This window comes from Notamacropus eugenii, chromosome 3 (assembly GCF_028372415.1).
Source record: "Notamacropus eugenii isolate mMacEug1 chromosome 3, mMacEug1.pri_v2, whole genome shotgun sequence".
In the NCBI taxonomy this organism is placed as follows: domain Eukaryota; kingdom Metazoa; phylum Chordata; class Mammalia; order Diprotodontia; family Macropodidae; genus Notamacropus; species Notamacropus eugenii.
Genome location: NC_092874.1, coordinates 182,454,851 through 182,474,060, shown reverse-complemented (window position 1 = coordinate 182,474,060; position 19,210 = coordinate 182,454,851). Strand labels below are relative to the sequence as shown.

Below are 19,210 nucleotides of genomic sequence, written 5' to 3'. Positions count from 1 at the left end.
AGATGAGGACAAAAAACAATGTTCTTATGATCATTTTCAAAGCTAGTACTACACGGATACCAATCTACGGAATACTTTTGGAATAGGTATACTTGGTTTGCAATTTTTTTGTGCAAGGATCCTAGTTTTTTGAAATGTTGTAACTGTAAGGTTTTATACAAATTTGGTTCAATATTGGATCCATCTCATAAATCCTCCTGATAATACCCTACACACACACACACACGCACACACACACACACACACACACACACACACACACACAAACCAAGAAAAATGGTTAGGGGAAAAAATAATCTGTGGAGTATTCTTTGTAGTAAAAAGAACGGGAAGCAAAGTAAGGAATCATCAGTTTGGGAATGGCTAAAAAAACCCCAAAACCTGGTATATGAAAACAGCATGTTGGTGCAGTAAAACGTTACTGGAGGTGCTTAATAAATGTTAGTTAACTGACTGCTATAAAAGTCAAAATTCGGGTTTAAGTTCTGTTCCCTCCTAAGGTGAACATGATGAAAACATTATTAAAATAATTATCATATAACAACTTTGCTGTCCTATAGAACTGTTAACTATAGTTCAGACATGAATGTAAACAACCCGCTCACAGCCACTGAAACTAAAAGAAATCATACCCCACCTATAGAAAAATCAGGCTTTGGGTGTGAAAGAAATAACTTACTGTGTTTCCACTGCATTCCCTATTAGTTTGGTTTTCCTTGGGATATGCTAAAACTTTTCTGTCAAATTTAAATCTTAAAAGTAAATCCTTGGTTTTATTCTTACTTAATGAAGGCAGAACCTGCATTACAAGAATGTTTATTCACTTCAAGAAAAACAGATGTTGCAGAGAGGCTTGGTTATGACACATAGCTAAATAATTCAAAACTGTGGGGGGTTTTTAAACTCAAAATAGGAAGACTTGTATGAACTTGGAGTACAAAATAACTATAAGAATATATACATGATAACTACAACAATGAAAATGAAAAGATAACTAAAGGGAAGCTTTAATAATTCAAAAACCATTGATGGTTCTAGAGAACAGATAACGAAATCTCTCTCCCTCTTGCAGAGATACAAAGGGCTATTAGGGCAGAAGTTTCTCCCGTACAAATTCATCTTCTCATAGTTCTAGTTTTTTGTAAAGTTAGACTAGATCCAATATTTCTTAGGATTTTTAATGCCTAAGTATCTGATACAGAAATTCCAAGTTCTCGTTCTTGGTGGAGAACCCAATTAGAGAAGTTGACAGTCCAATTTTCAAATGAAGACATTTCTTTGTACAGTATTAGCCTATGGCATGTGGCTCTAAAATGAGAAGCTAGCAAACAAAATTCATACTATTTATACGGTGTCCCATGCATATCTCAGTCATGACATGGCATGACAAAAAAAATTATAATATCCATTATAAATATGAGTATGTTTGATATTTGCTTTGGTATTTTTGGTATTTTTAATTCAGAGTACATATTGAAAAAATTCTTCGCTAAAACAATAGACATGACTTCCAAAAAGTCATCCAGAAAGAAATTAAAGAATTTATAAAGAAATTAGAAGTTCAAAAATTAAATATGGAGATTACAGAACTTCTTGACCTGAAATCAGGGTTGTGTTCCAAGATCTGGCTCTGATACTAGCTGTGTGATCATGGGAAAATCAGTTAAACCTCCCTAACTTTAGCATCCTTGAATGCAAAAACAAGAGTAATAATGTTGGTACTATCTGCCTCCCTGGGTTGTTATAAAGAAAGTTTTAGGAACCTAAAACACTGAGGTATTATTATTAGTTATGTTCTATGGAATGTTTCATATTCAATTATATTTCTAATTTCATAGTTTCCAAATTCATCTACTTTTTGTGTTTACTCTCACAAGAATGATGCAGTAATTATTTTCTATTGATTATTATTTTACTTTACTCCATCTCACACACTGTGTTTTTCAGCCACACTGGCCTCCTTGCTTTCCCACACATAATATTGTTTCCTGACTGTCCTTCTGCACAAGCTATTTTCCATCAGATCAAGGATCAAATCCTACAGGAGGCCTTTAATGACTTCTCCAATGGTTAGTGCTTTTTTCATACTCCTTCAAAATTAATTATTTTCTATTTGTCCTATGTGTACCTTATATTTAGCTATATCTATTTCTCTATATATCCATGTTAATGGAATATAAATTCCTTAAGTGCAGAGAATTTTTTCCTTTTTTTTTTTTTTTGGTCCTTGCATCCCTAATATATTTTCAGTAGCATAGTAGGTGCACAATGAATACTTGTTGAATTGAACTGAATTATTAGCAGTAGTAAATGCCTCTTATGTTAATTTCTATTCTGGATTGGATGTATATTCTTATGAATGGCTCACATGGTATGATTATCTCCACTTTATACACGTGAAACGATTGTTTTTCAAAAGACAATGTTGATACTGTGACAACAATTCAAGATTTTCTGAAAGTCTGGTCTGTGTTTACTCTATTAGAATATACTGGTACTAAATGTTTTATTCTGAGTTCTTTAAGAAAGCTTCAAAGGCAAGTATCATCATTTCAGCATGTTCTTTCCTTTGATTTTTCTTGTTAAAAATAGCATTTGTCATATTGTAAAGAAATGTGTTTTTCTTCAGAAGCCCAATACTTATAAAAATATAAAGGCTGATTATCATTGTGATAGGTATTTCAATATTATTTTTATAACAGATATCAAATAGAAAAAGTCATCTTTTGATGTTTTTAACACTAAATAACCAGAAAGTAGATTTTTTTCCCTAAATTTTTTACTATCAGAGTAGAGTTCCTTAGTCTGTGCATATAACAAGCCAAATCATTCTAACCAATTACGTAGATTTTTTCTGTGTTATTTACATGATACTGGAAACTTATTGGATTACTTTGATGGTATGTATTTGCAGATTAATCCATAAAAGTAGTCTTCACAAATATATTACTTCAATGTATCATCCTTGTAGAAAACTACATGACTGGAAGCTCAAGACAGTATTATTCCAATAACTAAAAAACTGCAAGGCCATACAACTAATTAAGACAGAGTAAAGTATAAATAAGGAAAAGTGTACTGTGGAAAATAATCATTATAATGCAAATAGATTTGTAATCATAACCTACTAGCTATTATTTCTACCAGATTTCATTAGATCCTCATAGTGAGCTTGTGAGTTGGGCAGGGAAGGTCTTGTAATCCCCATTTTACAGATGATGAAACCGGCTTTGAGAAATTGTGACTTTCCTAAGGAAATGACTACTAAATAGTAGAAGCTCGAAGAAGAACCTTTCTTCTGACTCCCAATTCGGTAATCTTTCTATATCCACTGCATATAATTCTTGGCTTCAAAAATGAGTCACTAGGCATTTTTACAATGAAGTTTGCTGCTTTTGCAAATGCTGATTAAAGATTACTAGTATATTTAGGAAGTGAGGAACATAAAAGAAAGGTTGAGTCTTTGGGGGTAAAAGATGGCAATTACATACCTTGACACTAAAGCTTTCCAAAGAGGAAAGAGCTCATTCTTTCTTACATACGTGGAAAATGATAACAACACTATAGTTACTGGTGATTTTAAATACCATACTATACTTAGGGAAGTTTCTAAATATTTATTGTCTAACCATCAGGCAATCTCTGAAATGTGTAGCTCAGTTTAGCCACCTACAAAAAATATTCAAAATCTCTTTTTTTCCTCTGCCCCATAAGAATATTGTAAGATATTTGAATCTTTGCGTTATTGGTCAATAAATTAAAATCTGCAAAATACCCTTTGGAGAGAGGTGATGGCATAAATAACAAACAAATTGCTAGCTTCCAATTATGAACTTCATTTATAAAGAAAAATAAAATCACATAAAGTTTTAGAACAACAAAAAAACATTTTCAGTATCAGTTATTGAAGAGAGAAATGATTCAAACAATGCCAGGCACCATTGTAACATCCCAGGAAGCATGTTGCTATACATTTAGATGTAATTTCTATATGGGAGAAAATAGGAGAACAAAATAACAGTTACTTGGTAATGACAACTACAAATTTTATCACCTCTTTGACATTCTAGGATCTAGTCTTGGTAACCAATCACATTGACAACATGGCTTGGTGCCACCAAATGATTCCTGGAAATTTTTATGGGTATGACTAGTTCCAAAGTACTTTAAATATAACTGTGAAATAAATGTAGACATTTTCAAAATTATGTACTATAATGGGATAAATTTCTGCTAACTAAATATATATGTATATATGTAATATACACATATATATAGCTGGATAAGTCATATTTCTATTTTTTTAGTCATATCATACTTCATATTTTCTAAATATCCTTTGAAAAATATTGACCGATTCCCAGCTATTTTCAGTGGAAACAAAATTCCTGTGACCCCTGCACAAAGCTATGGTACAATTCCCTCCAAACAAACCAAGAATGGATGGTGAAAAAACCATTTTAGATACCTCACAAAGAGATGAAAATGCCTACTTGATCTGGGAGTCTCTAGTTACTCACCCTGGGCCAGTTAAGAGGGACCTGCTGATTTCAAAAGATTGGTCTTTTGCAATCAAAAGGAGACCTTTGAAATATGTTTGTCAAGGAGGACATTCAGGTATTTCTCTTGATTGCAAAGGGAGAAGGTTCAAACCAGAAAATAATGTTTGATGTTCAAAATAAAGGAAACATCTCACATTGTCTTAAAGAGCTCCCTTTTCCTTCTAAAGCTGAAAACAAAACAAGGAAGAGCTTGGACTGAACTACACTGTCTGTCACCTCTATGGGGTCTGTAATGAATTTGCACATTTTACTCCAACTACTGTATATCTAATCAAAAAAAGATGTCCCTGTATCCCCCTGATCTAGTGCCAAACAGTAAAAGGTGATTCCTTATGTTAACAATTTCAGCAGAATGGCTTATTAAAACCAGATTTTAGGGTATTATAAAATGCTTAGAAGCCCTTTAAAATGTCAACTAGGATCCCCAGAGACCACGTAAAATGTCAACCCAGCTCAAGCGCCTGTTTTAAGCAGAATGAATTAGCAGCGTGCTGTCAGAGGTTGTTATCCAAAACAATCAAGCTCTCTTTGTACTTTCTGTATGAAATGGGCCACTCACTCAGAATAATCTTGTAGATTTCAATAGATGACTTATTTACTTAGGGCTCAATATTGAGGCCATCCCCTCCACAGAGCCCCTTAGTTTATCTGCTTTCTACAGAAATGGTATCTCTCTAATTTACCCTCAAAAACTACTAAGTTTAGGCAATATCCTTTTGTTACTCTATGAAAGGGTACCTGCCATAACTAAACCATACTACTGTAACTATAGTATGCTCTATTTTTAAAAAAAAAAAATAATGTTATCTTTCTTGGTTCATTTAGGGATTTTGGAATATTTCACAAAATATCATTTTGTTTCATTAACACTGGAATACCACTTACTCTAATTATCATACAATCTCAGATGTCACCAAGTACAGCCTATACTTCAATAAGGAATCCACTCTGTAACACAACTGATATTATCCAGCCTTTGCTGGAAACCCTCCAGTGAGAGAGAGGCCATCATCAATTGATTAGACATCTCCAGTTGCTACCAAGTTTTACCTTAGAGCAAGCTTAAATTGTACTCTTTGCAGCTTCCAGCCATTTCTCTAATTTTGTCCTGAGTCAAGCATAGACAGTGTAATTTCTCTTCAATATGAATGCCTTTCAAATACTGGAAAACGTTTATCATTCAAGCTCATAACAAGTCTCCTATTCTTGAGGAAGCAGCCCAAAATGATTTCATCCTCATTTACTATGACTTTGAGGCACTTTGCAGTCTTGACTGCTTACCTGTGGATGCTTTACAATTTAATAGCCCTTCCTAAAATTTAGTGCCCCAAACTGAAGATAATATTTCAGAAATAGTCTTATCAGAGAATAATACCTTGGATCTTAGGGACCTCCCAAGGCCTGGAAACTATTCCTCTCTTTAACTTCCGGAAAGCACTGGTGACTCGATCTTGCAGCCCACTAAACTCCCAAACAAAGCATTATCTTAATGTTTCCTCCAGTGGTACTTGTGAAGCTGGTTTTATGAACGAAGGTATAAGACTGCACATTTGTCCTTATTAACATTAAAGGATTTCTTTAAATAATGATTCTGTTATATATTCTCTTAGATACCCCTTCCAGCTTTATGTTGACTGCATACTTGGCAAGCTTTCCATCTTTTCCTTTATCCAAGCAACAGAGGGTCAGCCACATATTCCCCATAGAGCCTTCCATTGGCTGCCTCTTTCCAAGCTGACATTAAAACATTAATGACTACTTTTTGGCTCTGGTCATTCAGCCAATTATGGATCCATATATATGTATATTTTCTATTCCATATCTCTTCATATTTTCCATAGGAAAAGAATGAGGGATTTTGTCAAATGCTTTGCTAAAATAGATATGTTATATTTAAAATCTGTTAACTATTAAAAAAGGAAATGAAATTAGAATACAATGAATTGTTCTTGATGAAGCCGTGCTGGCTCTTTGTGATCCTCACTCAATTTTCTATTCTAGATCTTTTAGAGTTTTAGCAGAAATTGAACTCAAGTTAACTTGCCTATAATCTACATAATCTATTCTCTTTAAAAAAAATTGGGACCTCTGGTTTTCTCGAGTCCTATATTCCCTCCGTTACTTATAATTTCTAATTCAACAAAAAGCTGTTTTAATTTAAAAAAAAAAACATACAATGAAAAGAATTGGAAATAGGGCATATATATACATACTTATATATACTCATACACATATATGTGTATACATAAATATATACACATATATTCAAAATGTGTTAATTTGTATTTCTAATCACTCAATGTGTTGTTCTATAAATCTATTTTTTAAATGAACCACAATGTTTTTATATAGAAAGAAGAATTTTGTAAAAGACCACAAAATATTTTACATACACATGTAAATCCCCCCTCCCCCAAACTCAGATGCAGAGACAGAGACTATAAATTTACAAAGGGCAAAAGCATTTGTTCAATGTCTGTTGCATGGAACCTTACTTAAGAGCGTGGCTTAAAAATTGATATTTAATGGCAACCATATTGGCATCAGATTCCTTCCTCAACTAGAAGTCTCTGTAAGGACCCTCTCTTTATATACTTACTACATGTAATACCTATTTCTTTGCGGCCTTGAGAGACATTAATCACTGGCTATTTGTTTTCCAAATAGTAATTTACTAGTATAGTATAACGATTATTCTCTGTTTTCATGAGGAACTTTTAGAAGACTGAAATATATTTGTTTAACTTGTTCATGTTGAGTATTTTACGATGACCTTGATGGCAGGAATAGAAAGGGCATGGAGGCAAGAGGAAGGAAGTGGAAAATCTTCTTTCTTGTTTTCTTGGGACTTCAACTGAAATCTTAACTTAAACAGCTTCCTTTAAAAATGGTGGATTTTCTATTTCTTTCTGTACACATGTGTGAATGTAGCTTTTGTTTGTATTCTTTCCATGTGACACTGAAAGCTGCAAAGGCCAAAAAGGTGTTTGATTTAAAAACAAATTCCACAAATATGCTCAAGGTTAGAAAGAAATAATAGTGCTCTTTACATACGTACATCACTGGTATGAAACTGGTGGAGAACTAAATCAATTATGCAAGCAATTTTCTTCTCACTGCTCAAATTTTAGCATAAAGTCTATCATCAAGGAAAAAAGACTCACCAGTATTTCTGTGTATTCTTTATATTAGCAAATAACCTGAATTATTCTGGCCTGCAAATCTTTTTACAAACTGTAAAAACTGCAAATCAAAAGTATGCTTATTTTAGCTATTACTAATCTACCTCTTACCTAGTATCTTGCTGATGTTGGAATTGTGCATGTCAGGAAAGGCTTGAAGAATTTTCCTCCGTTCATCTTTAGCCCATACCATGAAAGCATTCATGGGACGCTTGATGTGAGGTTCATTGCTCCCACGCCCTCTGGATTCCCGATAAATTCTGGACTCTGAGACCCCAGCACTTCCTAAAAGAAACAAACAAAACCACACACACATACACACACACACACACACACATACACAATGAAAATTATTCCAGGTTTATGTTTACATTTTGGGAACTCTCTTCGGTGAATTTGAAGATCTTTTTCAAGTAAGAACCCCTCCTGCATTAAATGTTTTTTAGGTTTTGGGGGTAGGTCTTAATCATGTCTAGTGTTATTAAGTAGTATATTTATCTTTTGGATCATATTGTAACATTTCTTCCTTTAATGAACCTAGTGCTCCTCCCCCGTTTACTTTTATAGTCACACAACAATAGTCTGTTGTATGGTTTCTTCTCTGAGCTGGACATGATACCTTTGGATTGGGGTCAGCAAATCATAATTAGTGCAGCAGAAATAATGAAAAAGTTAAAAGTCTTTTTTTTCTAGCATGAAAAATACAAATCTGTTCAGTTTTGAGTGAAACATAATTATGGAAGAGGAAATTACAGGGGAACTTAAAAGGTTGTTATATACCTAAAAGTACATATAACTTGTTTCTAGGCATGGGTTCTTTAAAATATAGTTATACAAGATGAAAATTTGAAAACAAAATGCAAGAGGTCTTAGCTAATAAGTGACAAACACACATCTTTACTGTGCGTTTGAATTTCACTTATTTATTTAAAATAGCATGTTTGTAAATGCACAAAATGGCATAGTAATGATAGACTATAAAGTGAAATAGACATCTGAAAGTGATAGGGAAAAGAGCAAATGTATTAACATGTAGTTACATATGCAAAATACATAACCATTGCTTCAAAATATATAAAACTATTCACTTAAGTAGTTGTCCCTCCTATCAGCTGAATTAATTCAAAGAATTTGTATAAAATAAGCATTTCTTCAGAGAAACTCAGTTGGTAGAGGTTCAATAAGCTTTTACCAGTGTTAAGTCACAGCCTTACAGTGTTAGGTACTTTTGGAAGTCACGTTAACTCCGTTAGGTACTGAAGTACTATTCCATATTAGTACTCCTTAAGTTACTGTCTCATTATACTGATGACCTCACATAAGTTAATACAGCTTCAAAGGGTACCTAACTTAGGAGATGAATATAAAGAATGAAAACCTGAATAGTGCTTAAAACACCATGCAACTGGTTCTCAATGGCTACATTTACAACAGATGCATCAGATCTGCCACTTCCTGATCTGAGAGAATAACAGTGAAGTTTGGTAGATTCTAATACTTCAGTTAATCATAAATTAATTCCTTGAATTTCTTTGAATTTTCCCTAAAGAAACAACTGCTATTCAGTGAGACCAGAAGATCACTGCAGCAACACATCTAGAAATAATAACTTTTGAGGTTAAAGGATCCATAATTCTCAACTAGACCTAAGCCAAACAGGAATTTTTCATCTTCTTTTATGTATAGCTGGTTTATATTCATGATGTGATCTCTAACTTCATGAAAGTTTGAGGGCATATAAACATGTCTGAATTTTTTTTAAGAGAAAAAAAATCATTTGATATATTAAAACTGATGACCATTGAGGTAGATCTCAGAGTGGTGATAGAATTTAAAATTTACAAAATACATTAAAAATAAGCAATCTTCTTTTTAGTGACAAAAGTAAGTTCATCTTTTAAAAGTGGTTTTTGCCTTGGTGGCCTCTGTGTATGTTGTCACATCTCACCATGCTACTGATATATTAATTTCTTCTTAGGGAATTAAAGCTAAGTGATAGATCAATCTATAATTGTAATCATCATGATTATTGACAATATGTTGAAACTCAAAGTACAACTACATTTTGGAATATTCCTTTCATATTAAATATCCTTTCTATATGCTAAAACTGTCAGACTTTTTTCCTTGTAATTTTTGAAAAAAGGCTTGAACCATGCCCTTATCTCCTCCACTCCTGCTTCTCCCCAAGCTAAATACTCTTTAAGATACCAATAATTTCTTCCAAGATTATTCATCCATTTAATTTAGTAGTACCTTAACTGGTCAAACTGCCAACCCAGTGTCAGATAATGGAATGTTATCTCATTCTCTGGCTAATTATGAGTAGCTGCCTATCATAAATTTCTGTCCCAAACAAAAACCCCTATATGTGAGGTCAAAGGAACAATCATGAACTCACTAAACATTATACATGAACCCAATCACCTATGATTGACCAGTTAGCTTCCCTAAACCTTCAAGGTTAATCATGAGGCATGATCTGTTGAGATCTATATCACAAATAGACATTTTTCTCCCTATAACAATACATTCTCAAAATGTATTGTTGCTGAGGACTTGTAACCCTCACATGGATGCTGGTGCTTATTTGGAAAGCTGGTGAAAAATAAGAAAGCAGGTAGGCAAGGAAAAATATAACCCATAGTTTTCTCACTCCCTACACCCACTTTCAACTTGAAAGCTGGTAAGTTATAAAATATCCTTCAACAAACTCTACTGGAATATACACCAATTGTGCATTGGGTTTTGTTTTCCCATTCTAATGGCACAGAAGTAACATCTACCACCTAACTATTCTGTTAGAGTAACATGGGGGAATGGGCTAGAAAGTCTAATCATCTTTCTGACCTTTAAAATTAACCCCATGAACCTAGAAAGGTCACTCACTGGAAAAATATTACATGCATGTCTTCCTTTATCTGTTATTACACCTCTATAGACACATAAAAATAGAAAATAATAATAGCTGTGTTTCATCAATCTATAAAGATGTCTTGATACTTGAGCCAGGTTTGCATTAGCCAAATATGGTTTTTAAAAGATAAGCCAATTATATGGATGAGTTCAAGCCCCAAACATACATCATATATGAAATAAACAGTTAAATAAAACTTTTCTTTTTGTCTCAATCAGTCATAAAATTACTTGAGTTCAATTTTTAATTACTTAGTGTAGACTTGCTCTTAGAACAGGATTAGACAAAAGCAAAACAGGTGACCAACAGGTACAGTCTGAAGGCTGCTGCAAAGTCTTATCTGACTTAAACTATCTTTCTTTCTCACTAGTTTGCCAGGGTGCTGGCTCCCTTGCTACCTGGCCCTTCTATTATTCTAAGGCATAACTCTGGGGCAGATAGTATAGACAGGGGTAATGTCTCCAGAAACACAGTTAAAGTGTACATGTATTGCATGATACAGGAAATAGATTCTTAGTCATAAATGTAGGATAAGTGGAATTGACATCTTCCTTCTCTCATGAGTGTTTCTGATTTGACTACTTGTCATGTTAGAGAGCTCAAAAAAGTATAGAGCCCTTGGTAGAAGATATAGGACAAGGGAGTTTCAACATGAGTTATGGGAAACATAGACCTGGATAGCTGCTGTGACAGCTTGGGCAAAGAAATGAGAAGATGGTGGTTGCTCAAAGTATAGGATGGTATTAAAATACAAATAAGGTATTCAGAATTAAGAAGCAAGAGAAATGCATGAAGATAAATTCTGACGACTGACAGCCTTTACTCAATGTGTGTTTCTAGCAGATGTGTTAATATAGCAAAAATTCATTTGTATGACCTCATTTATTTCATAGACTGATAGACTCTTAGAGTTGGTGGGTACTTTAGCTAGCGGACATTGAGTCTAGTGTTCTTATTTTACAGAAGAGGAAAGTGGCTCAGAAAGATGAAATGATTTAAGGTCATATAGTGAGTTAACGGTACAGTTGGTACTAGAAACCAGATCTCCTGACTTTAAGTCTAATACTGCTTCCATTACATCATTATTTATTTGGTTTTGTCTTGCCATTTTTATAACTGGAAATATATCCTGGTCAGGCCTTGTTCTGGGTAAAACACATGTATAAGATATAAGACATGTATAATAAGGCACAAAAATAAGCCTTGGATATAAAACTTGGGAAAATATAATGTAGGTATAAGAAATAAGGAATGCAGGAATGACATGATCCTTGCTGGTAAAAAAAATTATATTTGTTGGCAATGAGTAGACCTCCTCTGCACATTACTGGGAACAAATAATTTTCACCAACCATCAGAATCTCCACTCATATTGAAATCCATCATGGCATGGCTGAATTTTCCTTCTTCATTCTGCTTCACTGCTAGTTGCTGAGTCAGGCTTTCTAGTGTTGTTTTGTCCTGAAAAACAATAATGATGAGATAAATGTAGTTGTGAGGAATATTCAGAAGCAAAAGCATCAGGTCATCTACCAGATGGGGAGAAGGAGAACAAAGGTAAATGATCCAGGTGATTTCTCAAGGAATTTCAGGTTGTACAAACTCATATGGAGATTTGGAATTTATGTTTGGTATGACTAAGGATGCAAACGTTTGGCTCGTTGGATCCAAATTTCCCAAATCACAAAATGCGCATAGAAATCTCATGGAAGCAACCTGCTTTTTGACATTTCAAATGTCTGCTTCATTTCCAGCCAGACTGTTGAAGTATAGATGTGGCATTGGGCCCAAAGAGAGTCCTCCAATAGTCAGGTGACTAAATAATAGAAACATACTTCACAGTAGTGCCCTCTGTTGCCATCTCCCTAAATGCCATCTGCATTCTTCATGCAAGGGTAATGAAGATGCTTAAATATTCATTGCTAATTGCTTGTCAAGTCTCTGTACATCAAATGTGAATGCCTAGTACTTGGACCACAATTTGATTTGGACTGCTAAGCCAAAATATTGAATTGGCGAATTGTTTGAGACACAAATATACAAAAATTAGATCTGTAAAGACTTCAAGTCATTTAAAAGCATACAGATTACGATTTGCATTCATGTAGAACATGCCACTACAAGCTATCCTTTTAATTTTTTGGTAAGAAAAATGTTAGATCTTAAATTTATTTATGTTGAACATGGCACTCTATCATATCAGGAAAGTGGTTTATTTTAAGGACACTAGAAGCCTGCAAAGGTCAATTTAAATCTTTCTCTTATCTGTATTGTTCAAAGGGAGGTAGGTTTCCATTATAATTCTAAGATGCAAATTGAAATTGAACCTCATTCAATTTGGGGCAATTTTTTTTTTCTGATGGCTAATTCCATTTTCTGAAGAATATTTGTATATAGTCTGTATATATGAACTGCATACATTATCTTCTATGCCTGTACAATTAGAAAAGACATTCACAAATGGAAATCTCCTAGGAGAAATCTCCTAAGATAATTTGTTTTACATGTAAAAGATCCAATCAAAATCCCCACTAAGAACAAATGAGAACAGTTTTTGAATCCCTAATACATTGTTTGAGAGTTCCTTAAGAAAACTCATAACATTATAATAACTACACAGTTGCTGAAGAAAGACATTTTAAAACAATGACATTATGTTATATTCATCATTGATATTTACTTAGGATGCAGTAGGAATTTTTAATGGTTCTGAAGAAACTTCATATGCAGTAGCAAAACTGAAAGTAGAAGGTAGTTTAACTTCACTTGATTGATCTAAAACTGCCAGTGTTGAAAGAGATTAAACAATTTCAAATATAAAGAGACAACCCAAAAAGATTTTTTTGAAATTGGAATTTTCAGCTACTTGAAATGCTCAGAGTTTCTTTTGGTTGGGAGGGGTGGATAGTATTGAGTTGAGTTCAACAGTACCAAGGACACTAGCTGAACAGATGTCTTTCTGCAGTAAATGCAGCTCTTAAGATAGAAAGTAGCTATATCCAAAAGCACATTCCATCAACATGATATGATAGTCCCTGGGTCAATGAATATTATTCGGTTCTATCTATGGGGAACACATTGGGTATGGATCATCCATCAGATTTTGATTTAACAGTCTATAAGGCTTTTAATGTTACATAGTTTCTAGAGAGTTTCCCATTCTGAAGGGCAGTTTTTCAGAACCCTGAAAAAAATGAAGGAAGTAAGAGTAGAAGAAAGAAATGTCAGGCAAGTACTGAGATTCTGAGCTCAGCTCTGTGGGTTTTGTTCTGTCGTAACAAAAAGCTGGAATGAGCAAGTGATCAGAGGGGGAAAGTCGCACTCAGTTTTTAGCAACAAGGTGACCTCTAACCTACCACTACTAAAACATGCAGTATAATGAAATAATTCAATTAGTCACTGTAAAGTGGAAGTTAAGATAATTCTCAAAGGATGTCACTGTGAAACAGTAGATGTCAAAACAGTCAGCTGTGCTTTTCTTCTGCCCCTTTGCGCTGTGACTTTAGTTAACCCTCGGGCACACAGAAAGGGAAATGGAGGGAGGAGGAGGTGGAGAACATGCCATGTGCCTTTAATTATGATACATTACAACAACACGTGAATCTGAATGGTAAGGTTGCCAGACTTCAGCAAACACTAGCTGAGATTAAAAGAAGAAGACAGATATGTTTTGGTATAAGGGTGAAACAGTTTCTTAACCCAAGTGGAGAATAATTATATAATTCCACATGAAAACTGTCACTATACTGAAAGTTTAAAAAAATTATATATGAGAGACTGGGTTATGTGTGAACAGCCAGAAGAGAGAACTGGCTTTACAACAGCCCTGAAGGATTTAAACTCAAATGAGATATGAGGTGAGAGGAAAGGAAGTGAGTTGATTACAATGTCACATGAAATCTTTGGCTATTTATTGAAATACAAATGAAATACAAGCCAGGACTGGCTTGATGATTAGGTAGCATAAGTGTACTGAGAAGGCCTCTGCTCTTCTCCAACCAGGTGCCACTGTACTTGAAATTATATCACTGTAGATTCAGCCTTTTGGCCTCTTTTGACAGCGGTGGCTAGTGTGGAGAAAGAGGAGGCTTCCTTCTAGGGCACTAATATCCAGGGTAGGAATAAGCCACCAAAGGATATGGTACCGCAGATCTGCCAATATTACTTAGAATCTCAGTTCATATCGACATTTATGCTGAATATTCTTGAGAAAAACTAGTCAGGTAGGTGATACAGGGGATAAAGTGCCAGTCCTGGAGTCAAGAAGACTCATCTTCCTGAGTTCAGATCTGGTCTCAGTTACTATCTGTGTGACCCTGGGCAAGTCACTTAGCCCTATTTGCCTCAGTTTCCTCACCTGTAAAATGAGCTGGAGAAGGAAGCGGCAAACCACTCCAGTATCTTTGCCAAGAAAACCCCAAATGGAGTCATGAAGACTCTGACATGACAGATAAATAAGTGAACAACAGCTAAGGATAGTCACTGCCTTACAATATCAAGTGTGATAAATTCAGCCACTAAATTTTTGCAGGGAAACTAAATTAATTTATATAAATATATGTATTTTTTTTTTTTTTACAAAATAATTGTGCTGTATACAAGTTCATTTTAAATTCTGAAAAAACATCTCCAATCATGATGCTGGTTTCCCTGATCAGAAAACAGAACTAGTGTATTCAAATGGGGAAAAAAAATGTAGGTATTATTATTGTATAGATGAATAAGTTACCATGTTAGAGATGAGGTCTCTATCTTTGCTTAACCATTTACTTAAATTAATAAACCTAGAAATGATACTTAAATATATGATGTAGTTGTCCCTTCTCTAAAATGGATATAGACTATGTTTTATATTTGTATGACTATACATGTGCATCCATACATCCTTATGTATAACATCTACATGTTTATATATTCTTTTTATATTATAAATCCTTATGCAACACTATAGATTCCATATATGAGGAAAGACACATTTATCTACTTGGAAAAAGAACTACATAATTTCAAGATAATGTTATTTATTAATGTCCATAGCTACAATTTTTCAAATGAATATAAGGTGGAGAATTGTACATAGGAATTTTTATTTTCCAAGCAATGATTTTCTTAAATAAATGTGTCCAAGTTTTCCCTGAGGCTCAATGATTATGTTTGTGGCTTGTCTGCCCTCTTGGTTTCCTCTTCCTCTTTCTGTTTCTCCTTGAGAAAACTTGCTTATGAATGCTAGTTGAATACATACATACATACATACATACATACATACATACATACATATATATATATGTTGTGTTAGGCACATCATGGGCACTCAGTAAATACGATGTCCTGCCCTCTTTGTATCCCTCCTAATTTCTTGAATAGAGTCACTTCACGGTAAATGTTTTTTGAAGTTAAATATAATTTACATAAATAATATAAAATGATCTATATTTGTAGGCATGCATGGACAGAGAGAAATATTGAGTATTGTCCTTCTTTAGAAGATAATGGTCCTTCTCGCTAAAGTCCTTCCAAGTATATTGATCAATTACCTAATGGAATTGGAGTAACCCCTTCTCAGAAAACTTGGAGGTAGTTTCTGACAGAAACAAAGAAAAGAAGGGGTTGGAGATTCTAAACCACGTAAGGACCTAGAGAGCGATATCTGTGCTGAAAAGTGCTGTCTGTGTGCCCACCCCTGAGAAAAACAATCTTAAAGATGGGAAAAGGCTCCATGACAGCAATGGAACAAGGAAGAAAGGAAGTGAAAGGCAGATGCTCACGTAGCAGTGAAAACCATATTGCCAAGGAACAGTAGGGCAGGGAATCCTGATCCTCTTTCCTTTCCAGATGTACTCCTAACTCTATAGACTTTACATCTGATTCACCTGCCTTCTCACACTTGGACATTCCCTCCCTCTACCATACTTCTCCCTTCTTTCATTGGTGAGCTATGTCTGAGGCATACATTTTGGGGATGGATGTAGGCCAGCCATGCTTCATTCTCTTCCTGGATGTGCTTTTGCATCCCCAAATTTTGGTATCATGTTGGTACTTTCCTCCCCACTCCTTGAACAAAGGGAATGTCTTTCTTTTTGGTTGTATATGTATTCCCAGTATGTAGCACTGTGACCTGCATATAGTTAGTGCTTAATAACTGCTTATTGCCTCCCAAATGCTCATTGCCTTATACAAAGAAATATAAATCACTACAAGAGGAAACCATGTGTACTGAGGAACAGTGAAACACAGTGTCATGATATGAGAGAGTAAAGGTATAGGAAGAAAGCAGTGTATTCCATTTGGGACATAATGAACTGGAAATAGCCTTGGCCTCTGAACATACACTATCATTTACTCCCTATGTATCTTTCTTTTCAGCTATTGAATTAATATCTATTCTTTAAAATCCAATTCATATGTCTCTAGGAAGTCTCCGAACCTTATAGTTTCCCCTCCCAAACTCTTTACCCACAACCACTTGGTTTTATAACAACCTTACCTATCAATTTTCAGAAAGAAAGTTTCTAATGAATTTATTATGTAACATCAACCATTATAGTTAGCTGTTGCTCTTAACCTTTTTTAGAGACTATGAGCTCCCTATGTTATTTAATTAAACTTTGCATATCTTCCAGTGTCTATTACAGTGCTTATATAGTACTTAATAAATGTTATTGAATGAAGCAATATTTTTAAATGTTAAATTTTGTGCAATGGACTATGTATTATGGAAATTGATAGAACAGAAATGCCAGAGATGGCAGGAATATTCCAAGACGATTCTATTGAAAAGGTAGTGTTTGAACTAAACTTTGTAAAGATGGTAAGGATCCGGGTGGGTGAATGGGAAAAGGAAGACATTCCTGATGAGACAGACCTTGTAGGCAATGACCTAAGGGTTATGTGCAAGAATTTGTGGGATGATGAAGTTATTTTAGAGTGGAGAGTATCAGTTTGGAAACGTTATGGAGTGCCTTGAAAAAAGAATAGATCACTTGTAGTAGGTGTTTAATAAATGTGTTGAATTGAGTTGATAGAAAATGAAATAGGAAGTCAGTGCAGATTCTGAGTAGGAGAGAAAACATTATTTAAGGAAACTTATTCTGGCAGCTCAGGGTGATTTGGAGAGGGGGAGATGAATTTATTAGCTAGGATACTGTTAGAATAATCCTGTTTGAGATGATATGGATTTGCACTAGGGTAGTAACAGAATGAATGGAAAGGAAGGTGATGAATGTGATATCATTAGCAAAATTAGCAGGAATTAGTAATGAATGGATAAAGAGAATGAAAAAAGAAATCAAAGAAGTTTTTAAGCCTATGTAAATAGGACTATGAAGTCCATTAATAAAAATTCAAAAACCAGGAAGAACACACATTTACTATTCGCTTGTTTGTTTTGGGTGGGAAAATAGAGTTCATTTATTCCATTTGGGGTGCCCTATTTTCTCATCTCTCTCCACTCCAATTCATCTTCTTTACATCTGCCAAAATGATTTTCCTAAAACATAAGTCTAACCATGTTACTCCTCCACTCAACATATTCACTATTACCTCAAGGATCAAATACAAAATATTTTGTTTGGCATTGATATCTCTTCATAACCTGGACCTTTCCTACCTTTCCAGTCTTCTTACACTTTATTTCCCTCACCTCTTATTCTCAGAATATCTGGCTTCCTACAGGACTCAGATAAAATGCCATCTTTTCTGGGAGGCCATCTGGGAGGATTTTCTGGGAGGAGTGGTCATTTCAGTTGTAAAATTTTCCCTGTTTAAGTGATCTTTCATCTACTGTATATGTATCCTGTATGTACCTATTTAATCCTCCCTGTTAGAGTGTGAGTTCCTTGAGAGTGAAGATTGTCTATACCTTTCTTTTTAACCTCAGTGTATGCATAACACAATATTTATTACAAATTTGGTGCTTAAAAATGTTTGTTGATTTAATGATTATTGAGTATGAAGTACTAGCAGGATATCTAAGCAAGAAACCCAGCAAGTTCTTAGAAATTTATGTTTGGAACTCATGGTGGGGAAGAAAGTACACAGTTAGAAATATAGCTTTTATTTCTTTTCTTTTCTTTTCTTCCACAAATATATAAGTATTCACCATCCATTTTTGTAAGTCATTAGACTTTCATATAATAGCAAGAGTTGAAATTGTAGTAATAATGTAGTTGCACCAATTAATAAGAAAGCCTCCAACTTCATGTCAATATTCTAAAAAGTAGGCAAAAAGGAAGTCTACTCAAAGGAAGAAGACTTTCCATACTTAAATAATATTAAATTAAATAGTGCCACAATAAATGATTCCTCTAGTACTCCCTGAATTTGGGGTTCTTGTTTATAATAAGCATTCACATACAGGCACATGCACAAGGAGAAAAGGTTGGTTGTGGATCAGCTGTCATAATGGACTCTACTTGAATAATGCTCACAAAACCGTAAAAGACATAAAAAGCATATGCATGAAAATGTTAGAATAGAAGAAGCCCATCAAGTGTTGACTCAATAACCGTTAAGCCTCTTTGGGATGTACTTTCAAAAAAAAAATAGTCTAC

General features: G+C 34.3%; 1 protein-coding gene across 14 annotated transcripts in view; it reads right to left on the bottom strand.

Annotated features, from left to right (window-relative positions):
* Positions 1-19,210, bottom strand: part of SOX5 (SRY-box transcription factor 5) — a 1,296,482-nt gene that overhangs the window by 11,474 nt on the left and 1,265,798 nt on the right. For all 14 annotated transcript variants that reach the window (XM_072653487.1, XM_072653486.1, XM_072653490.1 and 11 more), the window contains 2 exons: positions 12,014-12,122; positions 7,856-8,029 (listed from right to left, as the gene is read on the bottom strand). In XM_072653487.1, coding sequence (XP_072509588.1) covers positions 7,856-8,029; positions 12,014-12,122 — 283 coding nt within the window. The remainder of the gene's footprint in view (positions 1-7,855; positions 8,030-12,013; positions 12,123-19,210) is intronic.